This window comes from Callospermophilus lateralis, chromosome 4 (assembly GCF_048772815.1).
Source record: "Callospermophilus lateralis isolate mCalLat2 chromosome 4, mCalLat2.hap1, whole genome shotgun sequence".
Taxonomy (NCBI): Eukaryota; Metazoa; Chordata; class Mammalia; order Rodentia; family Sciuridae; genus Callospermophilus; species Callospermophilus lateralis.
In genome coordinates this window covers 65,175,475-65,202,671 of record NC_135308.1, presented here as the reverse complement: position 1 = coordinate 65,202,671, position 27,197 = coordinate 65,175,475, and the positions used below count along the sequence as shown (strand labels likewise).

General features: G+C 47.3%; 2 protein-coding genes and 1 non-coding gene across 3 annotated transcripts in view; 2 read left to right on the top strand and 1 right to left on the bottom strand.

Annotated features, from left to right (window-relative positions):
• The first annotated feature begins 18,002 nt into the window (after nucleotides 1–18,002).
• Ninj2 (ninjurin 2) lies at nucleotides 18,003–19,086 on the top strand. Its single transcript, XM_076852540.1, has 2 exons — nucleotides 18,003–18,228; nucleotides 18,920–19,086. The coding sequence occupies exons 1-2, from the start codon at nucleotides 18,075–18,077 to the stop codon at nucleotides 19,084–19,086; spliced, it is 321 nt and encodes a 106-aa protein (XP_076708655.1). The 5' UTR covers nucleotides 18,003–18,074.
• A 3,163-nt stretch (nucleotides 19,087–22,249) lies between these two features.
• B4galnt3 (beta-1,4-N-acetyl-galactosaminyltransferase 3) overlaps nucleotides 22,250–27,197 on the bottom strand; it is a 103,418-nt gene continuing 98,470 nt past the window's right edge. The window contains exons 18-20 of the mRNA XM_076852539.1: nucleotides 26,864–27,017; nucleotides 26,124–26,250; nucleotides 22,250–23,577 (exon numbers count right to left, since the gene is read on the bottom strand). Of these exons, the coding sequence (XP_076708654.1) occupies nucleotides 23,469–23,577; nucleotides 26,124–26,250; nucleotides 26,864–27,017 (390 nt within the window). The 3' untranslated portion in view covers nucleotides 22,250–23,468. The remainder of the gene's footprint in view (nucleotides 23,578–26,123; nucleotides 26,251–26,863; nucleotides 27,018–27,197) is intronic.
• LOC143398742 (small nucleolar RNA SNORA76) lies at nucleotides 27,042–27,154 on the top strand. The gene has a single exon (XR_013091337.1). It is a non-coding gene; the product is annotated as a small nucleolar RNA SNORA76 (small nucleolar RNA).

Genomic DNA, 27,197 nt, shown 5'->3' with positions numbered 1-27,197 from the left:
GGCTTAGAGTTGGGGCAGGTGGGTATCTTCTATCCAGACCTCAAGTCCTCTCTAAAGTCCAGTGAATAGTGTACTCCGGTGGGCAGCCGCAGTCTCTTCTGCAGGCAAGGTCCGGGAGGTGAAGATCACTGCACAGGGTAGCCCACCCCGGGTCCCTCCAGTCCAGTCAGCACAGAAAGACACCTGGCTGGTAGGGAAAGGGCACTTGATGGGCCTTATGGGAACCTGCTCTGGTTTCAGAACGGCCTGTTTGTGTGATCTTAGAGAGTGTCCTCCCCCTCTGGTTGTTCCCCCATTTATAAATGGAAGTTGGACGTAGGGCTAAAAATAATGCCCTGTTGGCAGATAGGAATATATAAGGTTCAAAGTTGAATGCCTTTAAATGGAACTGGCCCTTCACAGTGAGAAGCAGGTCCCATCACTTCTACCAATGAAGGCCCCTGAGGTTTTGTTCTTTGCTACCCCAGTACAGGCTCTTGAGAGAAGAGCTAAGAGCTTCTGGCCTTGATGGCACCTTTACCTCAAAGAGACAGAACTCTGCACTGGCCCCAAAAGGAAGAGCCAAGTATAGAACCTGATCTGGATAAGTGATCTCACCTTCTGGGGGCCAACCTTGACCCAGGTTGCAAACATAGCATCCGCTGGGTTGCCCGAGGCCTGTGGTCCTCTTGGCAAAAAGATATTCCTAATCCTGATCTCCAGTACTCACCAGTCAGCTGGACTGGGCTTACTTCACAGAGCCTGCTCAAAAGGGCCCAGCACTGAGAAGGACCCCAGACTAGGTTTAACACTGCTGTTGCCATCTTTCCCCCCCCACACACACTATTGCCATCTTAGTTGGGTTTTTTGTTTGTTTGTTTTTCTAGTACTAGGGATTGAACCCAGGGGAGCTCTATCTCTGAGCTACATTTGCAGACCTTTTTACTTTTTTTATTTTGAGAAAGGGTCTTATTAAGTTGCCAAGGCCAGCCTTGAAATTGATCCTCCTGCTTCAGACTCCCAAATCCCTGGGTTTATAGGTGAGTGCTACTGTGCCTGGCACCATCTTGAAATTCTTAATGAACTTGAATGACAGGTCCTGAATTTTTATTTTGTCCCAGGCCCTGCAAATTATTATTGGTTACATTAATACCCATTTGGAAACCTCTTACCAGTATATTTACCAGTTGTTCTCGTTAGGGTATTGGATCCCAAGGCAGGGATTATGTAATTTTACCAGAGAAAGAACACTCAAAGATTCTTCTTATCCTTCAAGATTCTGTTGAGCTGGCTCAATGGCCCACATCTGTAATCCCAGTGACTCAGAACACTGAGACAGAAGAATCACAAGTTTGAGGCCAACCTCAACATCTTAGGGAAACCCTGTCTCAAAAAATAAGCTAGGTGTGGAGGCGCGTGACTGTAATTCCAGCAGTTTGGGAGGCTGAGGCAGGAGGATTGCAAGTTCAAAGTCAGCCTCAGCAACTTGGCAAGACCCTTTGGTGAGACTCTGTCTCAAAATGTAAAAAAGGGCTGGGGATGTGGCTAGAACACCCCTGAGTTCAATACCCAGTACCAAAAAAAAAAAAAAAAATCACTCTGAGATGGCATTGAGGTCTGTAATATCTCCTCTGATGTCTCTACCTGGAGAAGCTCCTGCTTTCTCACTTTTTTCTCTCTCTCACACCATCCCTATAATTAATCACAAATTCCCCTTCTAAATTATTCATCTCTGTGCAATGTCCTCTGCACACTGACTTGCCCAAAATAGACAAATGCTCAAATATTTGTTGACTGGCTAGAGAGCAAACAGAGCTATCTTCTCAGAACAGAGTACAGAACAGTGCACACAGTGGGTGCTTAATCAATGCTGCTGATTCATCCAGAGAGCAGGCCGGCTTGTTGACACCACAAGGTCATGCCCTTGCCTTAGCCTTCCTATCTGAAGAGGATAGAATTAACATTACGGTCCAGGTGATCTGTATAATTAGGGATTTCCTAGTGTTAGGGTAGAAGAAAACTATTCTCTACCCATCCCATAGTTTCAAAATGTCCTCAAGGGCTGGGCACAGCCATGGATGCCTGTAATCCCAGAAACTTGAAAGGCTGAGACAGTAGAATCACAAGTTTGAGACCAGCCTGGGCAACTTAATGAGACCTTCAGCAACTTAGCAAGATACTGTCTCAAAGTAAAAAAATTAAAAAAGGGCTGGGGATGCCAGGTGCGGTGGCACATACCTATAAATCCCAGCAGCTCCAGAATTCAGCGAGACCCTGTCTCTAAATAAAATATATAAAAGGGCTGCGGATGTGGCTCAGTGGTTAAGTGCCCCTGGGTTTAATTTCCAATACTGCAAAATAAATGAGTAAATAAATAAACAAATATAGGATAATATTCTCATTGTTTTGTAATTTTATTATACGCATTTTTAGTAAGTGACTAACAGCTGTCCCAAATTGTATGGCTGCTAAGGGGTACCAAGTCTTGACACCTGTGTCCTGACCTTACGTGTCCATATCCCTGTAAAAAGCTAGTACTTGAACTGCAAAAGGAGCTGGTGGGATGGATGTGTCCACTGTATGGCTATGAAAATGGAACCCAGGTCAAAAACAGGGGCTAACTTTGTTTTGGGCTTAAAGGAAAAGCCCCAAACCTGTCCTGGTGTCCTACAGTTCAGCCTGGGTGAGGCCAGACTGGGCTGGGCCTGACTGCTCAGGAGTTCCCACCTCTGCAGAACTGGACTTTGCTTTGCAGTAAACAGTCATAGGAATGACAGGGGTCAGCTGTCAGGCAGGAGGCCCAAAGGGAGCAGATGCCAGGTGGCAGGACAGGGCTAAACAGCAGTGACCCTAGAGAGCAACTGGATGGCTGTTTGGTGGCCTGGAGGGCCCATGCTCTTTAGTATTTTTAGAAAGGGGGTGAGGGCACAGCAGCTACCCAACAACTGCATCCTTGTCCTGGGGCATTGTCCTGGGCTGTAGGAAAGTGCTTGCAGACTGGGTCAGGGCCAGTAGCTAAAGGCAGGACTCACATGCCTCCATGTCTGAGTTCACTCATTTATTCATTCCTGAGCACACACTACTGACCAGGTCCTGTGTTAGGCACAATTTCTCCAGGGCTCCAGGCTACCAGGATGGTGACAAAAGTGCAAGAGCTAAACAGTGGCAAGCAGAGTGATATGGTTGTTAGGAGTTCAGGCTCTGGCTTCAGACAGACCTGGGTTCAAATCTTGACTCTCCTATCTCCTAGCTATGTGACCTTGGGCAAGTTAATCAATCTCTTTGAGCTTAAGTTTCCTCTCACAGGTTTCTGTGAAAAATAAATTAAAGAATGCATAAGAAGAATGTAGAAAGAATGCAGTAAGTTCTAAATCAAAATGGGTATTTAAAAAGAACTTATGTGTATTTATATTTAAAAGAAACATATGTGTATGCAGTCCCGCTACTTGGGAGACTGAAGCAAGGGGATTGCAAGTTCAAGGCCAGCCTCGGCAACTTAGTGAGAACTTGTCTCAAAATAAACATTAAAATTAAAAAAAAAAAAAGGACTGGGGATGTGACTCGGTGCTAAAGCAACTCTGGTTCAACTCCTATTACCAAAAAAAAAAAAAAAGAAAGAAAGAAAGAAAGAAAGAAGGAAGGAAAAGGAAAAAAAGAGGCTGAGAACTGGATTGAGCTCAGTGGTAGAGCATTTGTCTAGCATGTACAAGGGCCTGGGTCCCTTCTCCAGCATAGAGGAAAAAAGAAAATGCTGGGAGTTTGGAAGAACGCTGGAGATCTGCTGTTTAACATGTTCAGCATCCATGGTGACCCTGGTTGTAGGACTGCCTTGGGTTTGGTTAGAAGTGAACCGGGACTTCTGCAGCATTTTTGTTATGGGATTTACTGAGTTTTTCAATGGCTGGTCCCTTCCATCCCCATTGTAGTTTCTCACAATGTGAGGGAGGAAGGGGAATTTTTGAGTGAGGAAGCTGAGGAGCAGTGAGATTGCACAGCCGGCCTAAGGTCACCCAGGGCAGACATGGCAGGCAGGCTTCATTCAGATCCAGACTCCACAGCCAGTGCCATCATTCACTCATTCACTCAACCTCAGTTTTCTTCAGACTTAGCCGGCCACATCAGAGCTGCTGCTCCAAGTGCTGGGCAGGGAGAGTGTGTGGTTTTGAGTGCTTTCACCTCTCAGGCCCACACTCAAGTCCTGAGAAAGGAAGGGAAACACCACCATGTGAGTACCCAGGCTACATCTGAGGGTAGGAGGGCCACCAGGTGACAGCCCCAATGGGCCAATGCCTCTTCAGATTGGTAAAAGTAGGCAGGGGACAGCTAACTCAGGGCTAGCAGGCCTATGGAAGTTGGGGAAACACTGAGAACTGTTTCCAGTCAGGCATGGTGGCACATGTCTGTAATCACAGCGACTAGGGAGGCTGAGGCAGGAGGAGCACAAGTTCAAAGCCAGCTTCAGCAACTTAGTGAGGCCCTGAGCAACTCAGTAAGAACCTGACTCTAAATAAATACAGGGAAAAAAAGAGGGGGGGCTGGGGATGTGGCTCAGTGGTTAAAAGCCTCTGGGTTCAACTCCCAGTACTCCCCCCACCCCACTAAGAAAAGAAAGAACTGTTTCTACCTGGCTGTGATCCCTGGGACTCAGTGCTCCATCTCTATCTTGACCTCATCCCACTGCATCTCAGCCTCATCCATAGTCTGTCTCATCCATGGCCAAGACACGGAATGCTGCTGCCCACAACAGAAGACACATGCTGTGTGTCTGAGGCTGTGATGATGTATGTTGTAAGACAGGTCTGACTGACACCCCCAAAGGGCTCCATGTATGAGGGTTATGGACCTCAGTTCACTGTGGTCCTGAATGAATGCAGTGAGTGACAAATGCTTCATTCATTCGTCTTTCTGCTCATTCTTCGTGCCAGGCTAAAAGCCAGGTTCTGATATACAGCAGTGAACCAGACAAAGTCCTTGTTCCCATGAAGCTTATCCATGAGGGTGGGATCAAAACAATATTTTTATCTCCTGTCTTCCCCCTTTTATACACTTTATTCTCTGCTAAGCCTTGTCATTTTAGAAGATTATGAGAATAGGGTTATTCGGCAGGCGGGAATCTTTATTGCATCCTAGATGCTTAGCACATGATAGGAGCTAGAAACATGTTTGTTGAACTAGACTGAATAGGAATCTTGGCAGGCTCTCTGCAGGGCTGGGTGGGGTGGGAAATTCACCACCTTCCCTTTTTCCCATCTCACTGTCAGATAGGATCTACTTCGTGAGGTCCTCTCACCTGGAATGCAGCCAGAGACTGTAGGCTCGACTGTTATTGCTTCTTATTCCAATTGCCTTAAAGTCCAAGGAAATCATTCTTGCCTTTGGGGGTGGGGCAGGGCATACAATCTAAAGGGAACACACAAAACGCATACACCATTATGTGGAATGTTGATATTTTGCTTTACAATTATTGTTTGGAAAGCCACTTTCACTTACCTATCTGGATCTAGGTTCCTTCACAAAACCTAAGCCTTGACAGAAACAAGAGAGGCTGAGGGGTTGGAAGAGTAGCTCAGTAGTAGAACCCTTGCCTAGGAACTGCGAAGATCTGGGTTTGAGTCCTAGCACTGCAAGGTAGAAAAAAGCATTAGACCCTCTGAAACAGACCCATAAATAGGGGAACAGGAGCTGCTAGGGCATGAAGGCTACTGGTATGAAATATAGGTTTTGATCAATTTTCTAATCTATAGAAAGATCTAGAAATACTACCATAAATACTTTAGACTGGTCCTACCTTCGAGGGGTTTGTATCCTGTACTTCCAAGGCTATATGGTGTGTGGTTAAGGTCATGAATTCAAGGGCTTGCCTGTCTCAAATCCCATCTAATTCTTAAAAAATGGGTGAGCAAAATTCTTGAATTGTTCTGAGCCTCAATTTTCTCATCTGTAAGAGAGAATTCAATGACAAAATCAATACGAAAGTGTCTAGCACCAAGCTTAGAAGAGAGCAAGCATGGACACATTCTGCAGTTATGCCAGTGGGCCTCAAACTTGATCTTGCATGGGAATCACCTGGAGGGCTTGTTAAAATACTGAAAGCCAATTGAGGGCTTTCTGCTGAGTGTTTGATTCAAAAGGTCTGGAAAGAACCTGAGAATTTGCTTCCTCTCTCTCTCTCTCTCTCTCTCTCTCTCTCTTTTTTGCACTGCTGGGGACCAAATCAATGGCCTCACACATGCTAGGCAAGCACTCTATCAACCCAGTCCAGTATTTGCATTTCTTATATGCAAATGCTTAAAGCTTCTGCTTTAAGACCTACACACTTTGAGAATCATTGGTATATAGAAGAAAGAATATATAGGCTTAGGATACTGGAACCATCCCTTAGTATCTGGTGACTTTGGGTAATTAACCTCTTTGAGTCTCATCTTCTTCACTTGCAAAATGGGAGTATTAATACCAACTTTGTGAGAGTTGTACCTGGCATAGATTATGACTATTTGATTATTATTAAAGTTTAGCTGCTTGGGTTGGCTTTTGGAACATGAATAGGGCTATAGACAGCAAGGGGGGCTGAGTGGGCTTGGAGAAAGTTTCTCTGGGGAACCCCAAAGCCAAAGTGGGCCATAAAGTTCGAAGCCAGATGAGTTCAGAAGTCTCAGAGCAAGGAATTAACTCAGCAAGTGCTCATTTGGGTTGGGTATTGGGAGAGACTAGATATACTCTGTGGAAATTTCTGTATGGTAAACCTATGATTAACTTTGGACTTTGTGATGACAGTCTTTCCTGAGAGCAGGGGAGGTGGAAAATGCCTCCTATATTTTTTCTCTTAAAAAAAAAAAATTTCCCCCTCCAGTACTAGGGATTGAACACAGGGGTGTTTTATCACTGAGCTAAATCTCCAGGGCCACTCCCACCACCACTAATTTTTTGAGACAGGGTTTCCCTAAATTGCCTAGGCTTGGAATCCTCTAGCCTCAGCTGAGATTTCAGATGTGCCCCACAGAAAATGCTTCCTAGAAAGAGCAAGCAGGCCTCCTGGGGTTTCCATTGCAGCCCCTCTTCCTTCCCGTCCCTCCCCCAACACGTTCTGCCTCAGTTTATTAGGAACAAATCCTGTCACAAAGAGGGCAGAGCTTGGATCCCAGTTCCCCAGCAGGGTGAGCTAACTTGGGTCTCACTTACCTATTTCAGAGGGAGCCCTAGTGGACAAATGAGGTACTGCAGACCTTCCCCCAGAGGCCTCTCCCTGATTCCTGAGTGTTGTAGTTCTAAGGCCTCATTGTGCAGCCTGGAGCAAGTGAGATTGTGCCCAGGAGATGGGGGAGGTTTCTGGGCCAGTCAGGGATTATTACCAGAATAGAACGCAAAAGACACCCCACCCTAACACGGATTAGAGACTGTTGATTTTTAAGGGCGAGATTGCTGCTCTTGGCACAGGGAAGGCTGTAGTCGAACTGTCTACATGTAACTTGCCCCAAACAGAAGGCCTCAGAGGTCTGGGTTTTTGCAGGTTTTGACCTGACGACCAGCCTTAGTAATTCCTTCCCTGAGGCTCCCCCTCAGGACTGCCACTGACCTGGTCCAGGGAGAAGGGTCTGCCCCTGGCTGGAGCTTTTCTTAAGTCAAAGATTCACGTCCCAAACACTGCTCCCCGCACCAGGAAGCCAAAGTGCATAAGACCCCACCCTTAAAGGGTCTTTCTTTTTCCTTTTTTGAAAAATCTTCTAAGTATTTCTTTCAAGTGAAAAAATAAAAGTGCTGGGCTTGGGGTGCAGCTCAGTGGCTGGCCCTTGCCTAGCATGTGTGAGACTCAGTTCCATCCCCAGCATCAAAGAAAGACATGGGTAGAGGGGCGGAATTAGTGCTGATATCACTCACTGTGCACCTAATGTGAGTAAAGTGTTGAGCTAGGCACCCTGGTGACCCAGGAATATGGAAGATGGGGTCCAAATAGTAAAGAAGGCAACAGAATGAGCCATCCAGAGGCTTAAATAAGACCTAAGGCCAGTACAGCCTCCCCTGCCTGCCCACCAACAGGGCCTGGTAGTGCACTCAGGGCTATGGGCTAGAAGGGGTGGGAGGCTTCCCCCAGGGGGCATGGGGAAGAAAGCCTTTAGGAGCAGGCCAGGAAGGGTAGGGTGTGTTCAGGGAGCAGTGAGTAATCTGGTGTGGCCTACCACTGCTCCTGGCACAGGCAGTGCCTTAAGGAAGGTTAGCTGTCTGCTCTCTCCCCTGTAGAGAGTTGGTTGGGGGCAGAGGGGAGAGGTCTGCAGCCCAAAAACAGAGACCTGGAGACCCTATGTGGGTTGGCTTGTGTAACCATTTCCTTCCCTGAGAGACTGGTGCAGCTCAATGGTGAGAGCCAGGAATCCAAGACAGAGGCTTTCAGATGAGCAGGGAGAAGCATTCCAAAGACACTGGGGGTGGCTGAGAAGCTAAATGGTGCCTACATTAAAATTTGTGCTGAAATCACATTGTTATGTATAATTTAAATGCACCAATGAAAATATGGAAAAAATATTTGGGCTGGGATAGGCCATGAGTCAGAACATATTATTTTTTAAAAAAGTACCAGATGTAGTAGTGCAGCCTAGTAACTAGGGAAGCTGAGGCAGGAGGATTGCAAGTTCAAGGCTAGCCTAGGCAACCTAGTAAGACCCTGTCTCAAAATAAAAAGTAAAAAGACTGGGGATGTGGCTCAGTGGTAGAAGAAAGCCCCTGGATTCTATCCCCAATACTGCCAAAAAATAAAATAAAAATGCCTGTAGGCCCACTGGTGGGAGTATAGTCTTGAGTAGGAGAGATTTCTCTCTCCTCATATTTGTTTAATACTTTACAGTTCTCAAAGCACATTTGTTCACTTTATCTCATGGATATTTTTTCCTTTCCTTTTTTTTTTTTTTTTTTTTTTTTTTGTGATGCCCTAGATGGTATCCAGAGCCTCCTGCATTCTAGGCAAACACTCTACCACTGAGCAACACTACTAACCCCTCATGTATCTTTCTAAGAATGCTTTGTGCTAAGCAGGGACGATATTCCCATTTCACAGATGGAGAAGCTAAGGTCTGAGGGAGATGAAGCTATAAACTCAGTTGTATTTTAATTTTTAAGGTGCTGGGGATGGAACCCAAGGCCTCCAGTACTCAGCAAGCATGCCACACTGAGCTACACTTCTAGCCCTATTTATTTTAACCATTGGACCCTTAGGGATGCTTTATTTTATTTTATTATGGTACTGGAGATTGAACCCAGGAGTGCTTTGCCACAGAGCTACAACCCCATTTCCTTTTTTTTTTTTTTTTTTTTTTTTAATTTTGAGACAAGATCTCACTAAGTTGTTGAGAGTCTCACTAAGTTGCTGAAGCTGGCCTTGAATTTGCTATCCTCCTGCCTCTGCCTCCCAAATCCCTGAGATTATAGGCATGCATTACTGCATCCAGCTGTATATTGTTTTTGTTTCATATTTATTACAGGCATGGTGGTGCATGCCTGTAATCCCAGGGACTTGGGAGTCTGAGGAAGGAGGATCATGAGTTCAAAGCCAGCCTCAGCAACTCAGCGAGATTGAGATCCTGTCCCTAAATAAAATATTTAAAAGGGCTGAAGATGTGGCTCAGTGGTTAAGCGCCCCTGGGTTCAATCCCTGGTACCAAAAACAACATTTCAAATTCAAAATTCAAAAAAAGACAAGGCTAGGGGCTGTGGCTGTGGCTCAGGGGTAGAGCGCTTGCCTAGCATGGGCGAGGCGCTGGGTTCAATCCTCTGCACCATAGAGAAATGAATAAATAGGATAAAGGTGTTGTGTCTAACTACAACTAATATATATATAAAGACAAGGCTAAAGGTGTAAAACTCAATGGCAGCACACTTGCAAGGCCCTGAGTCCCGACCCCAACATCACAAAGAAGAAAAAATTAAAAAGACAGATAAAAGTCCCTTTCTCAATCCTGTTCTCCCAACTACCCCAGACCCAAGCCTTCTGCCTTTGAGTGTAGCATACTTTCTGCCCAGCAGCACAGGGGCTCAGGCATGCAGCCTCAATGCAGACTCAGGAGAGTCTCAAGCAAATTTCACTCAGGCAGAGGATGAGCAAGTGTACGTATGTACCCTCACGGGACTATGGAATTGTCTTCCTTTTTCTTAGGTCATGTATGTTTATCTTTAGCTCCTAAACTCCATGGAGACAATACACTTCTGGGACGACATGGAACAGGGGTCAAATTACAAAAACTGCTGTGTCATCTTGGACAAGTTACTTGGGCTCCCTGAACCTCCATTTTCTCAACTAGGATGGTGATGCCTTCATCTACTTCACAGAACTGTTGTGAGGACTAGATAAGATGACTCATGTCCTGTGTTTAGCCCTGTGCCAGTCACAAAGGCATGTACTCTGTAAGCAGGAACTGCAACAGTCCAATGTATTGGAAACCTCCTACACGTGTGCACAGTGGGGCAGATCCATTATCCTTCCAAACTGAATTCTGATGGGGCATTAGGGATCTTAGACACCGGGGTTAAAAGCAAATTGGCACTGAAGGCCACCCAAATCCATTTGTCTGAACAGATTGCATTTCCTGCGCTGGATCTGCCCTTTCCCTGAATGGGAAACTAGCTTTCTCAAAGCCTGGCTTCCCACCATCTCCTTTTTAGGGGAGACCTGGCTTTCCTGGGTGTTTGGTCATTTTGAGGCCAATAGAGGGCCACCAGCCAGGTTTCCTGGGCTTATTTGTTTGTAGCCCTTCTTTCGAACTGACCCACAGGAAGACTGCCATATGGCTTTTCTCAGGGCTAACAGGCATGACTCACTCAAAGGTCACCAATGCCCTAGAGCTGCCGGGTTCAAAGTGACTCACTAACTCTGCCCTGGGCCTGCCCCCCACCTTGCCTCTCTTGGGGGAATGTCCTCAGTCCCTGAGACTCTCCTCAGAGGAGGGGGCTTCCCCATTCCTAGATCACTCTGCTGGAAAAGACCCAAGCCCTCAATCTCACAGCAAGAAAAGGAGCCCAGTGAGGGGAACCAGCTTTACACATGTAGCAGAGCCGGGACTTGGACCAAATCACTACCTCTCAGCCCTCTCAGGCTGGCCTTCCCCACAAGGCCTTGCTGCCACCACAGGCTCCAGGTCCTCGACACACAGAGCACAGGATCCCATGGCTTCTTGGTAGAACAGTTACTTACTTAACTTCCTTGACCCTCTGGGACAACATCCCTATAATCTTGTTTCCAAGAAAGGGCAGAATGAACCATTGGAGCTCCTGGTCCCGTGACCATAATGTCAATAAACAATGTAAAAACTTATTTACTTTTCCGTTTAAAAGGCATTCCTTTCTTATCCAACTTTAGTTTTGTAAAGAAACAAAAATATAGGCCAAAGATTAGGGATAAATAATTGTCTGGCAGAACAATGAAGCCATCCATGATTTCAAGGGATGGAATCCACTCCCGCCTTAGGAACTGGGACTTGGCAGAAGGGCCCTGGGTGACAGTGAATCTGAGCTGGAACCTACAGGACGAGGAAGAGGGAGGGAAATGATGGTGACTGGGGATGAACCAGGAGTGGCAAGTGGGAAATACCAAGGAGTGTGCCTATAATGTCCCCACCCCCTGCACCATCCCACCCCAGTCACCAAACCCATGTCCTTTTGTGGCCCCAGAATTCCAGTTTGCCCACAGCCAGCCCTGCTCCAACTCATATCAACCAGAAGCCCCGCCTGGTGGCCTGGAGTTTGGGTGCCACTGGCTAGCAGGATTGTAACTGGTTACCAGAGCTATAACACTTCATACGGGGCCTCTGGGAGCCCAAGGAAATTGGTCTCTGGCCCAGGGTCCTGCTGTCTATGAGTGGAATTGAGGGGTCAAGTGCAGGAGAGAATGAGCCATAAAAGAAAGATTCTGAGAAACAGAGCGTCATTGAGACAGATCTCAGACTAAAAGGAAAAAAAAAAAAAAAAGAACAACTTGGTTTCTGTCTGTCCTTTTGAGGAGGAACAAAGTATCATTCACTTTCTTCCCAGTCTCCTCCAGAGACAGGATTTTTTCCTCTCAGTTTATGGATGTGGAAACTAAGCACCAAGCAGCAAGCCCAGGGGCAGAGGGGAGGACAGGAGTCCAGGCCCACTGGCCCCTGCTCTGAGAGGCATCAGAAGCAGGCAGAGGGCTTGTAGCTTTGAAGTAAGAGGAAGCCTCCAGCCTGTCCAGTGCAAGATCTGGCAGACAGGCCCTGCAGGCTGCCCCTGAGCCCTGGGAGGAGGCCGGGGCCAGGGCCAGGGCCAGAGCCAGGGCCAGGGCCAGGGGAGGGCAGCAAGTGGGAGCCAGCAATTCCCAGTCCGTGAAACATGAATGACTCACTCTGGGTGGCTCTGTTCCCCGGTCCAGCCCACATTCCCGGGCCTTTGTTCGCAACCAGCCTGGGCCTGGCCTTAAAGGGCCAGCTCCTCTGAAGGCAGGAGCAGGGACCACTCTGCCAGCCACCCACCCTCTCCTCTTTTATCCTGACCCTTGGTGGAGTTGCTTGCGGGCTCTGGGTGTGGGTAGAAAGGATGGCATCCTGCAGGATTTGGGTGTTTATCTAATCCAATCCTCAGGTTGCAAGGGAGGGCCCTCAGGTGATTTCAGCCATCTCTGCCTCTGAGCTGGGCTGCCAATGAACTGCCACAGCAGGATTACGGAAACTCTTTCCCTGCTTTTGAAGATGTTACCATGAAGGGGTCCCTTTCAAAACAACTTCATCCAGGGTCTCAGAGTCAGCCCCTTCTAACTGCCAGCTCCCAGGCTACAGATTGTGCCGGGGCCCCTCCCCTGGAACCCCTTCCTTAGTCATTCTTCTACCTAGCCTTGGCCCTGCTTCAGAATTGGCTCATTCTTTATCTTTGTTTGTTTGTATTATGGTACTGAGGACCCAGGGACACTACCACTGAACTACATCCCCACCCGTTCTTGTTCTTTATTTTGAGACAAAGTCTTGCTAAATTGCCCAAGCTGGTCTTGAATTTATGATCCTCCTGCCTTGTTCTCCTGAGTCCACTGGATTAGAGGTGTGCACCACAACACGTGATGGTATTGGTTTCTTCCTCTTCTTTTTTTCCATAATGCTATTAAAAAAAAAATGTTCTTTTTAGATATCCATGACAGTAGAGTGTACTTTGCCATATTATACATACATGGAGTTTAACTTATTCTAATTAGGATCCCATTCTTGTGGTTGTATATGATGTGGAATTTCTCTGGTTGTGTATTGGTTTATTCTTTCTTTACCACTGAGCCACAACCTTTTTATTTTTTATTTTAAGACAGGGTCTTGCTAAGTTGCTTAGGGTCTCACTAAATTGCTGAGGCTGGCCTCAAACTTGCGATCCTCCTGCCTCATTCTCCTGAGAGAATGAGGTGTGCACCACTGCACTTGGCAGTATTGGTTTACTCTTGAACTCTCCTTTGACACTCAGGTCTGGTTGGTTTCCGGTTGACCTATTCAGACTTGCGTCCTTTTCAGGCTCCCATCTCGAGCCTCCCAGGAGTCCAGGTTTCACACCAATCCTGTCCTGTCAGTGGATTCCTGGGGGCAGAAATGCCATCCTGCTGCTTTTTTGGATCCTGCACGCCACCATGTGGACATTCTGGAGAACTGGTGCCTTGAGAAGATGAGAGAGGACAGGCACCTCACCGGGGTCACCACCTTAAGCAGACCCTGGAAAAACACCTTCCGTTAGAAGCAGCCCAAAATCAGCACTCCTTAAATTGAATTTAGAGAGGAGAGGAAGAGGTCTTGAATTTAGTAGAGGATGAGATTGAGGCCGGCACCTCCTAAACTCTTTGTGAATTTCCACAACTCTGTGAAGCTCAGGGCTTTCCAATTAGATTCAACAGAAGCCAACCAGCTCTTAAAAGTTTGCAGAGACTGGGGATGTAGTTCAGTGGTAGAGTGTTTGCCTAGCAGCTCGCCCTGGGCTCCATCTCCAGAGCTGGAAAAAAAAAAAAAGTGAAATTTACAAATAACAATAGTCTATACCCCACCCCCACTCCAAACTGAAGATTGGACTCAGGTTGTTCTACCACTGAGATACATCTCAGGACCTTTTTATTTTTTATTCTGAGACAGGGTCTTGCTAAATTGCTTAGGATCTCACTAAGTTGCTGAGGCTGACTTCAAACTTGCAACCCTTTTGCCTCAGCACTTGAGTCACTGGGATTAAAGATATGCACCACCAAGGCTATGCCCAGATTGGGATATTTTATGTAGAGGCTTGGGAAGATCTCTCTGTTCCCTCTTCCCCCTCCTATCACCATTTATTTAGTCAGTGCTGAAAACACTGCTAGAGGTTTGAGTTTAAGGTTTTGTCTACTCTTCATATGCAAATATTCAGAGAAAGGTGTCTCCCTTGAAGCTAGATGGATCTATCAGATTTTGAACTTTCTAATTGGGTTTGGAAGGAAGAAGCTACTGAACAAATTCGAGTGTAGGGTGGGAAGAGGAGGAGTGAGTGGGCATGGGGCAGGAACTGGGTAGAAGTACTCTGAACACGTAGGTGGGTGGCAGAATCAGAGACTCTCATAGTGACCGGAATGGGCTAGGACCACAGGTTGTAAATGACCTCTGGCCTTTGTGAGGTGTTGGCCCTGGGATCTCTGTCCCTAATCAACCAGACTGTTGGTTCCTGACAAGCCCAGACTGGCTTGGCACTCATTTCCAAAGGCTCTGAATGAGGTGTGTGGCCTCCCAGGTCCACACAGGTCCTCACCCCGACACTATCCCCATCTCCTCCAACTCACAGCCCCCAGTACTGGCCGAAACCCAGGCCCCAGAAAAATCTAACAGAAAGGAATAACAGAGGCAGGTATTTCATTCCTTCGTGTCTACAGCCCTGTTTCCTATTTCTGTAGGCTCTGGGCCCCAGTCTGATGTTGGTACCTGTGAAAAATAACTGGCAACCAGGGTCTGGTATGAACGACCAGCAGCCCGATGGGTCAGTGCTCATCAGGGACATGGGAAAGAAGTTGCAACAATGCTTTATCCCACCTTGGGGATACACAGCCCTGAGCACCACCTGACATGTATGGTTACACTGTGTTGAATGAAGGGTGCCCATGAGTCTCCATTCTCAACCTCCTGAGGAAAAGTGTATAAATCGCTCCACTGGCTAAAGCGCACACTTTGGATTGCCCTCTGAGTGTCCCACCGTGCCTGGAAGTATTGAGTATACGCAGATTTTGATGATTTAATAATGCGCAACCACTTCCCCAGAGTGGTTCCTTTGTGCTTGGATCTTCTCGTGGGTGCATTGGAAACAGAAGTCTCAAGGCACGTGCACTGCCAGCACTGATCCCATCTATCAGGGCAGGTGCTCTTTGTTAACCTCCTTGTGACCCGGAACCTTCCTTGACTAGATATATGGATCCTCCTGGCAAAGGGAGTAAGGGGCCTGGAGTTTAAAAATGAAGGTCACATAGAGGCTGAACTTCAAAGGCAAACTTTAGGAGGACTGGGAGACAGGGACCCCTTTCTGTTGACTTAGGACAGATTTGGTTCAGTCTGCAACAAAAAGAATGTGTGGATTAGAGTTGGGTTTTTTGTTGTTGCTCTGTTTTGTTTGTTTTGTATTACCTTAAATTGGTAAAACACTCAGGGTGTTTTACCTCTGAGCTACATCCCTAATCCCTTCCTTCCTTCCTTCCTTCCTTCCTTCCTTCCTTCCTTCCTCCCTCCCTCCCTCCCTTCCTTCCTTCCTTCCTTCTTTTTTTGAAACAGGGTCTCTCTAAGTGACCAAGGCTACATAAAAAATATAAAGCTTATGGTCTTGATTTAGGGTGAATACGAGAGGGAACTGAAGTGGCTGGTCATGAGAAGGGAAAGGAAGAGAGAAACGTGAAAGAATAGGGATAGATGCCTTTTCTCCCAAAATGACATGGTCCCAAGGGAGGGTTCATAGTTCAGTGAATTAAACATGAGCTGCCTTTCAATCTACTCAGTCCCTGAACTAAGAACCCTGAAAGGTATTGTGTCCAACTACAACTAACAAATAAATATTTTAAAAAATAAACAAAATTTTAAAAAGTGAAATTTACAAATAACAATAGTGTGCCTGACCCAAAACAATTATTAATGCTGATTCTGAGATTATGCTATCAGAAAAGTTTGGAGGGGCTGGGGATATAGCTCAATTGGTAGTGCTCTACCAACTTTCCCTGCATATACGAGACCTTGGGTTAAATCCCCAGCACCACAAAAAGAAAGTATGGAGATCGCTGCATTTCAGAACATTTTCAGGGTTCTTATAGTCCAAAGTTCTGGTTACATAGGTTTCTCCTCCATCTTAACTTACCTCTGTAATTACCTGTTAAACAGAAAAGTGAAGTGCCTTGCTGTGATCACACTGAGTGCAAGACACACCCAGATCCTCTGAACCTGCCCTATCCACCCACCCACCCATCCATCCATCCATCCTTCCATCCACCAGACCATCTGTCCATCTATCTGTCCATCCACCCAAATAGAGAGCCATCCTGCTATGGTGACCTTCTGGGTCAGCTTCCCTACCTCCAAGCAGTCACATCTTTCACGTTTCTCTCTTCCTTTCCCTTCTCATGACCAGCCACTTCAGTTCCCTCTCATATTCACCCTAAATCAAGACCATAAGCTTTATATATTTTATGCAGTGCTGGGAATCAACTCAGGGCCTCACCATGCTAGGCAAGCATTCTACCACTGACTCACATCCAGAGACCACAAGAGCATAATGTTTAAATGAGTCTCCTTACATCTGGTCCACCCTGGTTCAATCTATCCTAAGCACCACTGCTAAGTCAATCTTCCAAGTGTTCTCAAATGACTGCAGATGGCCTGCAGCATCCAGTGTGAATTTCTTGGACCACCCCAGAGGCCCTTACCATATGCCCTGTATTGCGATTACATCCTTGGAGTTAGAGGTTTCTTGAGAATAACAGTTTTATTTTATATTCCAAAATCAAATATAAATTACATTTTAATAAGCCCTAGCTAAAAATTATTTAAAATATTAAATTAGCTTGGGAGGCTAAGGCAGGAGGATCACAAGTTCAAGGCCAGCCTTGGCAACTTAGCAAGGCCTTGTCTTAAAAATAAAAGAAGGGTTGGGGATGTAGCACAGTGGTATAGCACCCCGGGTTTAATCCTTGGTATTGAAAAATAAAAAACAGTTTTTAACTAGCATGCACTAATTACTGTGTATATATATACATGCTTACATACATGTATTCTGACAGCCTATACTTAATGGCCAATATGTTTGTGAACAGGGCTGAGGCTCCAGGGTTCTTAGTTCAGGGACTGAGTGGATTGAAAGGCAGCTCATGTTTAATTCACTGAGCTATGCACCCTCCCTTGGGACCATGTCATTTTGGGAGAAAAAGCATCTATTCCATTTTACCCAAGCTTCAGACCACCTATTGCTGGGTGTATCAAGGTGTGAGGGAAAGTGGTCCTCCATAAAGTAGACGTCACAGCATAGCATCACTTCAGAGCTCAAAGTTTCTGTAGCCCAATGTTTTATTTATTTATTTGTTTATTTTAAAAAATATTTATTTTTTAGTTGTAGTTGGACACAATACCTTTATTTTATTTATTTATTTTTATGTGGTGCTGAGGATCAAACCCAGGGCCTCGCATGTGCTAGGCAAGTGCTCTACTGCTGAGCCAGAACCCCAGCCCTCTTTTGTTTATTATATGAATTTATCTTGTCTGTGCTTACTTATTTATTGAAACAGAGTCTCCCTATGTTGTCCAGACTGATCTCAAACTCCTGGGCTCAAAAGACCCTTTACCTCAGCCTCCCGAGGAGCGGGGACTGCAAGTCTGGGCCACTATGCCCAGTAGCCCTTACTTTTTCTTCAAGCCATAAACCCATAAACCGTGCAAGGCCTCACCATCAATGTTGAGGGCGTTCCCACCTGCTTTGGGAAGGGAATTAAAATCTCTCTCCACTTTCCAGTCTCTCCACTGCTTCCCTTCTGAAGTTTCCTAGGTAAGTCTGTGCTTTCTCTGTTACAGCCTGGGAACTCCAACCCCAGGAGGAACCAACCCATCAACCTGAACCATTATGCCACCAAGAAGAGTGTGGCAGAGAGCATGCTGGATGTGGCTCTCTTCATGTCCAATGCCACACGGCTGAAAGTGGTGCTTGAGCAGGGACCGTCCTCTCATTACTACACTGCCCTTGTCACCCTCATCAGCGTCTCTCTGCTCCTGCAGGTGGTCATCGGAATCCTCTTGGTTGTCATTGGTGAGGAGCCAGTCCCCTGTGTTGGCACATGCCAATTTAGATATTTAGTGTTAGCCCACTGCACCTACAAGTGCACAAATAACTCCTGTTCAGCAAGACTAGAAATCTGTTCTATCCTGGTATCCCAGAAGACGGACACTCCACAATACCTGCTGAATGACTGTCTTTACTCACTGTGGCAGAGTTCCCTACAGGCATTTTGGTTTTTGGTTTTGGTATGGAGGATTAAACCCAGAGGCGCTTAACCACTGAGCCACATCCCAGCCCTTTTTTTTTTTTTTTTTTTTTTTGTATTTTATTTTGAGGCAGGGTCTTGCTAAGTTGCTCAGGGCCTCACCAAATTGCTGAGGCTGGCTTTGAACTTGTGATCCTCTTGCCTCAGCTTCCTGAGCTGCTGGATTACAGGCGTGCGCCACCGCACCCAGCTCCCTATAGTATTTTGTGATTATTCATCTCCACTCTTGGAAGAACCTGTTTAATTTCCCAAATCCTATCCCATGAATACCATGTGCTGGTCAGGTGGGCCAAAGGCATTTCAATTTCAGTCCAATGATGACACTTCACCCTTCATTTCTGCCATGTGGATCTCTGAAGTGCCAGATTTTCTCCAAGCTAGTGGATGTGGGGAGGGAAGCTCTAGGGTGTGGCTCCTGCTCTGATCCTCACTTCCCCGCTCCCTAATCCTCCACAGCACGGCTGAACCTGAACGAGGTACAGAATCAATGGCGACTAAACCAGCTCAACAATGCTGCCACCACCTTGGTCTTCATCACTGTTGTCATCAACGTATTCATTACAGCCTTTGGGGCACAAAAGACAGGCTTCCTGACTGCCAGGGCCTCAAGGAATCCTCTTTGAGCATAGCCTGGGACCTAGGTGAGGAAGGATGGGAGGTTCCTGATCTAAGGGCTCTCCCAGGTGGCCCCTCTGTCCCCTCTGGGGGTTGGGGCAAGAAGAATCTCCCTTGCCAAGCCAAAGGGGAAGGCCTATAGGTCTAGGGCCAAAGGGGTGTGTTGCAGAGTGGGGACTGGTTCTTTTTTTTTGGGGGGGGGGGAGAGGGTACCAGGGATTTATCTTAGGGGCATTTGACCACTGAGCCACATCCCCAGCCCTATTTTTTTTTTTTTTTTGTATTTTATTTAGAGGCAGGGTCTCACTGAGTTGCTTAGTGCCTAGCTATTTGCTGGAGCTGGCTTTGAACTTGAATCCTCCTGTCTCAGCCTCCCCAGCCGCTGGGATTACAGGTGTGTGCCACCGTGCCAGGCAGGGGACTGGTTCTTAATAAGACCTACCCTAAGTCCTTTCTCCCAGTGAGTGACTCCTACAGTTCTTAGGCTCAGATTATTCCACAGCCTGGGATGGGCTGGAAGCTAATGTGGCTAGTGTTTGGTTCAGCCCATCTAGCAAGAGAAAGACAGAAATGTGAAATGTCTCTTTCCTATTGTCTATCAGCTCTTGTTACTCAAATTATGGTTCGTAAGCCAGAATAATCTACAAAATCTCTTGGGAGCTGGCTTTAGAAATGCAGTACTTCAGGCCTCCATTCCGGTCATGGAATCAGCACTTGCATTTTAGTAAGATTGCCAGGAGAACAGTGTCTCCATCCAAGTTTGAGGAGCACTGGTCTGTCCTGCTCTCCTCATTGCCTCTTGTCTGTCTGCTTCCTCTACAGGTACTGGTCCTGGAACTGCTTCTGCCTCCTTCCTCCTTGATCTGCCATGCTAATGGGCACTTTCCACAGCCCCTGGGAGAGTTTCTAAAAGGGTAATATAGCTGTGCTGGCTTCTCCCCTATAGCACCCAAATAAAGATGTGATACTTTACTGGTCTAAGGGACTCCACCTTGTTCAGATTCCTGAGCTCTTACTCCAGTACTGCCAATCTTCCCTCCCTGGCAGCATCTCCTGAGCCTATGGCAGGTTAATGTAAGATCAAGCCTGCTTAGCCTTTGGTTCCGACCCCACCCCATGCCCTCCCTCTGCTCCAGGCCTCAGTTCTCCCTTTGTGTAAAATGGATTAACTTCTATCTATAAAAATCTCTGTGAATCCACTCAGAGTCAATCTCCTTGTCTTCAGTAGTGAAGGCTCCAGTATCCAGGCTGGTGTCTGAATGCCCTCTCTGTGTCCTGGAAAGGGATTATTATATCTCCTACCTCAATCACAGATCAGTCAATTCTGGACTAATGCATTTATGCACAAACCTTTTCAAGGATCTACTGAAACCCATAATAGCTTTCACATTACAGTGTCTCCTGCTGGGTGTGGTAGCACATACCTATAATCCCAGCAATTTGGGAGGCTGAGACAGGAGGATCGCAAATTTTTCAGGCCAGCCTCAGCAACTCAGCAAGGCCCTAAGCAACTTTGTTAGATCCTGTGTCAACATAAAAATACATAAATTAATTAAAAGGGCTGGGGGTGTAGCTCAATGGTAAAGCCCCTGGGTTCAATCACTAGAACCCCCCACCCCCAAAGTGACTCTTAAGCACATGTTTACTAAATACAAATTTTGATCTTCACTCAGGCCAAATACAACTAGGTGAGTAAACTTGCAAACAGAAGTGATTTTTCATTTTTATTGGTCTTGCACATGCTAGGCAAACACTCTACCACTGAGCTACATCCCCAGCCCTATCTGCTATTTAAATTAATTAATTAATATTTTTATTTATTTTTGCTGTGCCAGGGGTTGAGCTCAGGAGTTCTCTACTACTGAGCCATATTCCCAGCCCTTTTTATTTTTTATTTTGATAGTGTCTCACTAAGTTGCTGAGGCTGACCTTGAACTTGTGATCCTTCTGCCTCAGCCTCCTGAATCTCTGGGATTACAGGCATGGACCACAGCCCCATCTTACCTTACAATAAGCTACCCCTTGGCTCTTATCCACTGCTCACCAAACCATCTGGCCCTATAGCTAGCCTTCTTCACCCAGGGTGTCTATAGTCATTCTCAGCTGAATGGCCAATTTCCATTAATTTACTGAACAGAAAATGCCTGGTCTACTATCAGACTGTGAGACACCAAGGACAATGTTATATCCTTGAACAAACCACAGCATAGAACTCAGCAACTTCCCCAAACTAGCAGCAAAGGTGGAGGGCAGTGAGGGAGGTCCTCGGCATACCTCTCAGAGGGATGGAGATGCAATCCTTGTGCCCCTCAATTCAACCCTCTTCCATGAATGGACAACAGGAAAACACAAGAGCCATTTTTTTTCTAAGAAGATGCTGTATTTAATGTTTTCCCTCCCTTCACCCACTCCCTCCCCTCACCCAAGACATTTCTCTACAGAGTAGGGGCCATGCCAGGCCCTTCTCATTAAGGCAGATGGTGGGGAGGTAACAGACATCAAACACAAGGCACTGGCCCAAGGACAGAGGGGTGTGGGCAGGGCAGGGAAGGCTGGGCTGGCTTCTGGTCCTTAGGAGAGGTGGATAAAGAGGGCTGTTGGGACTGTTGCCTCCAGTGCAATGCCAAGGATAAGAGTGGCCCTAAAAAGAAAGCTGGCACCCCAATCAGCCAACTGCAGTCCTAGCCTACCTCCTATGTGGTCCTTTCCAGAGGGTACAGTCCTGAGCAGGGACCAGTAAAAGCCACAGCCCAGGGGGGCAGGTATGGCATACAAGCCACCGCCTATTAACTGAAATGTCTCTGTCCTTCTTGATTCCTTAGAGGAAGGCAGGATTCTCCCCAAAGTCCAGAAGGTTCTCAATGGGCTCTGTCCTCCCATATGCCACAGTTTTGCTCTTGGTAAATGCAGAGCCCACCAGGTAGACCCTAGCTCTGAACGATGTGATGTAGACTGTCACAGCACGGAGCCCCTGGGCCCCGCTGCACCTCCCAACAGGGAGGCCCTGTGCTCAGCTCTGTCCACAGACTCTGGAGTTCAAGATCCAGCATCCAATGCACCATTGGTGAATTCAACAGCAGCAGTAGAAAAGTCCCCAGCCACAAAAGTACCCGGGGATTATTAGTGCAAGATAAGTGCATGATCATCAGGTGACATAAAGGGTGGTCGCAGACTGAAAAGGCCAAGGGTGATTTTCCCTGAAACTGCTTTACTTTTCAGTTCCTCCTGCTCCCCTCCCCTTGGGGAAGATACCTTTCAGGACAATACCCTCAGCTCCCCACACCTCTTGCCTTGCCCACTTCCTGTCTCGAGGTCTGGGGTTTTACCCACACCCCTTCCTTGTCTTCCCCTCAGGGCCAAGCAACTGGGGCTCTCCCTGCAGGAGGGCAAATTCATAGGGGAGCTGGGCTTCTGGGATTCAAGTTTTCCACTTCCCTTTCCATCCCTCTCTGCCTGATTTCTGCCTCCTCTTCTCATCTACACAAAGTTGATGGATTATGTCCACATCCTCTTTGCTTGCCTCTTTCTATCCTCTCCAGAGGCCTTATCTCACAGGTGAGCTGGGAAGGGAAGGGGCATCTATCTCTGGTCTTTTTCATCTTGTGGATTCTGCATGGCCCATATGTCCAACACTGGGCAAGATAAGCCCAATGCTCATTAGTTCCCGATCTCCCAACCCCACTGTTGTACCTGGACCTGGCTGCCAGTTCTGTGCTTCCAGTCTGAAGTTAGTGCCACCTGGAGGGATTAGGTTAATGCCCTAATCGACGGCCTGTGGTTCAGTGGCTACCAGGAGAAATGTATGTGTGTTTAGAAGGCACAAGCCTGGGCTAGAGCTAGACCTGCTCCATGTGTGGCCAGCACCTCTGGAAGGGACAGTGCCCTAGGGACACATCTCTACACACAAATGGATCTGGGATCTGCGATTGGGATTATTCCTTCAATGTACAACTTCACCCCATTCGCAGTCAATGCTGGGTCTGAACAGCAGTTTTGGTTCTCTGGTTAAAAAAATAAACCCCTCATTAAAATATGTCCAGCAGAAGTTTCCAGTTTCAATGGCCAATACTCCCAAGAGGAGCATGGGGGGGTGACTGGAATGCGCCTTCATGGATAACAACAGTATTGCTCAAGCAGGTCTATCCTTCCTTGACCTGGCTGCCCCGTCTGTCTCAGGAGCCGTTCTCTCTCTGTTGATTGAGTGAGTGGCAGAGGAGTCTTGGCACCTGTCTCTGCATGAGGGGACAGCTCCCAGTGGAAAGGGGAATTGGCTCTGAGGCCTCTCGGGGCCTACTCATCGCTTCTGCCCCCCTGCCCTCCCCTTCTCCAGCAGTGAGCAGGGGTGCTGGGGAACAACAGCAAGTCAAGGAGCTGCACGTGGCTCCAGGGATTACGGCATCTTCATTTGGCGTCGGTTCCACATGCCTCGCTTGGAATGGAAATGATGGAAGAAATTCCTAAGGGAAAGACGCTCCACTTCCAGGCCTGCTTGGAGGATCCTGAAAGAGGGAGGGGCAGGATGAGCCCACGGAAGCACACACAGCAACTGGGAAGCAGCTCGGGCCCCTGAGGAACTGACCCTCTCACATCTACGTCAGACCCTGTTCCTCCTTCCCCTGGTTACCTCCCGTGGAACAGAGGAAGTTGGGTGTAGTGGAAAGAGTGCGGGCTTTGAAGCCCAGCTGCTAGTGTTAGAATCCCAGCAACATGACTGGGCAAGTCACGACACCTGTCAGAACCTGTTTGCTATCTTTAGAAAGAGGATAACAATTTTATAAATATATGTGCTATTTGCATCCATCATCTCTAGTCTTCACCACTTACTTCCAACATACATACACATATACATACATATTATACATAATATAATACACATAAGTAGATATGATGGATGTAAAGCACAGTTCCTGATGCCTAGTAACAGCAGTTCAGCTCACAGGGCACTCATGGTGATATCTGAGAGAGTCAAAGGGCTAGAGTTGGAGATTCTATCCCCAGGCCCTGCCCTGCCTCTGTTTCTCTCTCTCTCTCTCTCTCTCTCTCTCTCTCACTCTCTCTCTCTCTCTCTCTCTCTTTCTTCTAGTGCTGGTGATGGAACCCCAGGCCCTGCCTCTGTTTCTCTCTCTCTCTCTCTCTCTCTCTTTCTTCTAGTGCTGGTGATGGAACCCCAGGCCCCTTGCATCTCCAGCCCTCCCTGTTCCTTCTCTATTTGCATAGCCCATTGGGTGACCCTTTCACAAGAAGGCCTGCACTTCTGACAGAGCTGCAAGTAGCTGGAATTGGAAACAGATTCATTCTCTTTGGGCCTTAAAGGAAGCAGGCAAGTTAAGAATCATGACAGACATCTGTGTCAAAGCACAAAGCCCAGCTGGGTGCACAGTGGCACACACCTATGACCTCAGAGACTGTGGAGACTGAGGCAGGAGAATTCCAAATTTAAGGCTAGCCCTGATAACTTAGGCAGATCCTGTCTCAATGTAAAATAAAAACAGCTGGGGAGGCAGCTCAGCGGTAGAGTGCTTGCTTAGCAAGTGTGAGGTCCTGAGTTCTATCCCTAGCACTGCAAAGGGGGAAAAAAAAAAAAAAGAAACGCCCCCAAAACAAGAACAAGAAGCCCCCCACACACACAAACACACAAAGCACAGCACAAAGATCAAGGGTGATAGTAACCACGATACTGGGCTTCCCAACTTTTGAGATCAACTTTGATCTAGTTTTCTGAGATCCGAGTTATCTGACATAACATCCCTCAACATCCCCCTTTTCACTTTCAGTTTTCTTGGTATTGTCACCTTCCATCTTGGGGAAAATCACACACAGGCCTAGTTTTTAAGCTTCTGACACTTGAATGGGAAAGATCTGGGGCAAGTTATTACCTACTCTTCATGACTCAGTTTTCTCCTTTGAAAAATGGAGAAAATTACAGCTACCACACAGGGGTTTGGGGAGAGAGAAACAAAGGAACGTGTGAGTCACCTGCCAAATACAGGTGCTCAGTGACTGGTGGCTGCATCTTGTCCCATCTCTCAGGAAGAAGTGAATGCCTTTGTCAAGGTCCCCTGCCCCAGGTGCTCCTGACTTTGCCCTGTCCTCCTCCTCCAGTCACCCTTCCAGTAACTAAACCCTTTCCTCCCCCTCTTTCTCCTTTGCTCCTTCCTCTTAAGCTCAACTCTCAAGGTATCTCTTTCCTTCCCTTTCTCTTAGCAGCAAACTTCTTAAAAGAGGAATATCATGCAATTATAGGCAGCAACTTCCTCCCACTGCCCCTATGTTTCTTCCTCCCCTAAACTTGATGTCACTGCACATTTTTTTTTTTTTTTTTTGTGGTTCCAAAGCTTGAACCCACAGCCTCATCAGCCTCATGTGTGCCAGGTACACACACCTGAGCCACATCCCTAGCCCTCACTGCACAATCTGGCTCCCTGCTAAAACACTCGCTCCCAGCCCTCCTACCACGCCTACAGCCTGTACTGTGTTCTCCTATGTTCCCCTTCTTCTCTGAGGCTATTACCTCTTCTCTAAATTTCCTCCCCCCACTGACTCCCCAAATCCCACAACCTCCTGGATATCTTGTTGCCCTTCAATGCTTCTTTTGTGAACCCCAAAGTCTTTCCTGACCCTTGGCCTATGTCTCCCTTATCTATTTCCACACAGCCTCTGGCAGCTGTGGTGGGGAGATCTACCCGGTTTAGGGACAAGGCAGTGATATTCGCCAGAGCGCCTCACCTGGTGCTGAGAACATTACCACTTGAATTTTTACAGATCAACTGTTTTTGCTTTTCCTTTGACAGTTTACTGAGCAGTTTAATTGTCACAGCAGCCTTGTGACACAGACAGCAGGAGTATCATCCCTCTCTGCTAGCTTACAGAGTGTGTGTGAGGCAGTCACCTGAGAGCTTCCTCAGAACCCATGCCTTTTACTTGTCCATTGGGAAATCGGCAGCCAAGGGGCACAGCTGGGTGATCCAGCTCTGTTCCTTCCTTAGACCACAGTATGGAATGCAATTCCAGCAGATGTCTTGGACGCCCTCCTTTCCCTAGTCACCTGTCCAGCAGCTCCCAGTCTTCTCCACCCCAGCGGTCTCGGAACTCCTTAGTGTTCATGCCCCCGATCTTGTCTAGGTCTGACTTGTAGATGCCAAGCAGCCCAAATCCATTCACCTCCCAGTAGCCTGTGGACAGACAAGAAGCTCTGGGTGAGATGAGCCACGGTCAGAAGGAAGAAATGTAAAAGGCTTCTGGGCTGTGCTCTTAGAGGCTTTTCTGAAAGAGGGAGGGTGGGGGTGACTAAAGCTGAATGCTATCTTAGCTGAACATGTCCCTTGCCTGTTTGGGCAGAAGCCCTCTAACCAAGGTTAGGGTCCACCAAATATAGCACTGACCACAGGCTGATGACAGGATCTGACAACAGCAGCCACACAACACACAGCTGCAGGTCAGTTTACTGGTCCATTTTCCTCTTCACAGGCAGGGAACCTCTTCCCACCTTCATATCCTCACAGGGGCACAGCATGCAGCACACAGTAAATTTCTAATAAGTGTTTGGCAAATGAATGAAGGGGAAGATGGGGTGGGAAATGTTCACTGCTGCATCTCTGGCTGTGGCTGTCAGCACAGCTCGGGGTACTTCTCTCTGGACTGTCCGGAGGCTCAAAGGTAATGGGGGCAGGGCAGGGCAGGAAAAGAGGATAACGATGTTCACAAACATGACTGTTTTCAGCTCTGAGGTTGAGAAACCAAGGCCACAAAGGTTTTTCTTCTTCCCTAGCTCAGAGCAAGGCTCACCCTCAGGCCACTGTGGGGTGGCCCCGCAATGCAGCCTCATCACCATCGGGGCAAAGGCCATCTTGCCCTCCACACAGTGCTTCCGGATGGTATCAACAACTCCAGCGGGGAAGTGGATATGGAGGTCGCAGAGGAAGATGATGCTGTGTGGGTCCTGGGGACAGAAAGGGCAGGGTCAGCTGTGCCTGTGCATTGCATTGGGGATCAGGCTGCAGAGCCAGAGTACATGCTTGTGCATGACAGGGGCCACCTGCCTCCCACTGGCAGCCCTTTTAACCAAGAGCTGCATGGCCATGGAAGGAAAAAAAAAAAGAAAAGAAAAGAGGGGGGTGCA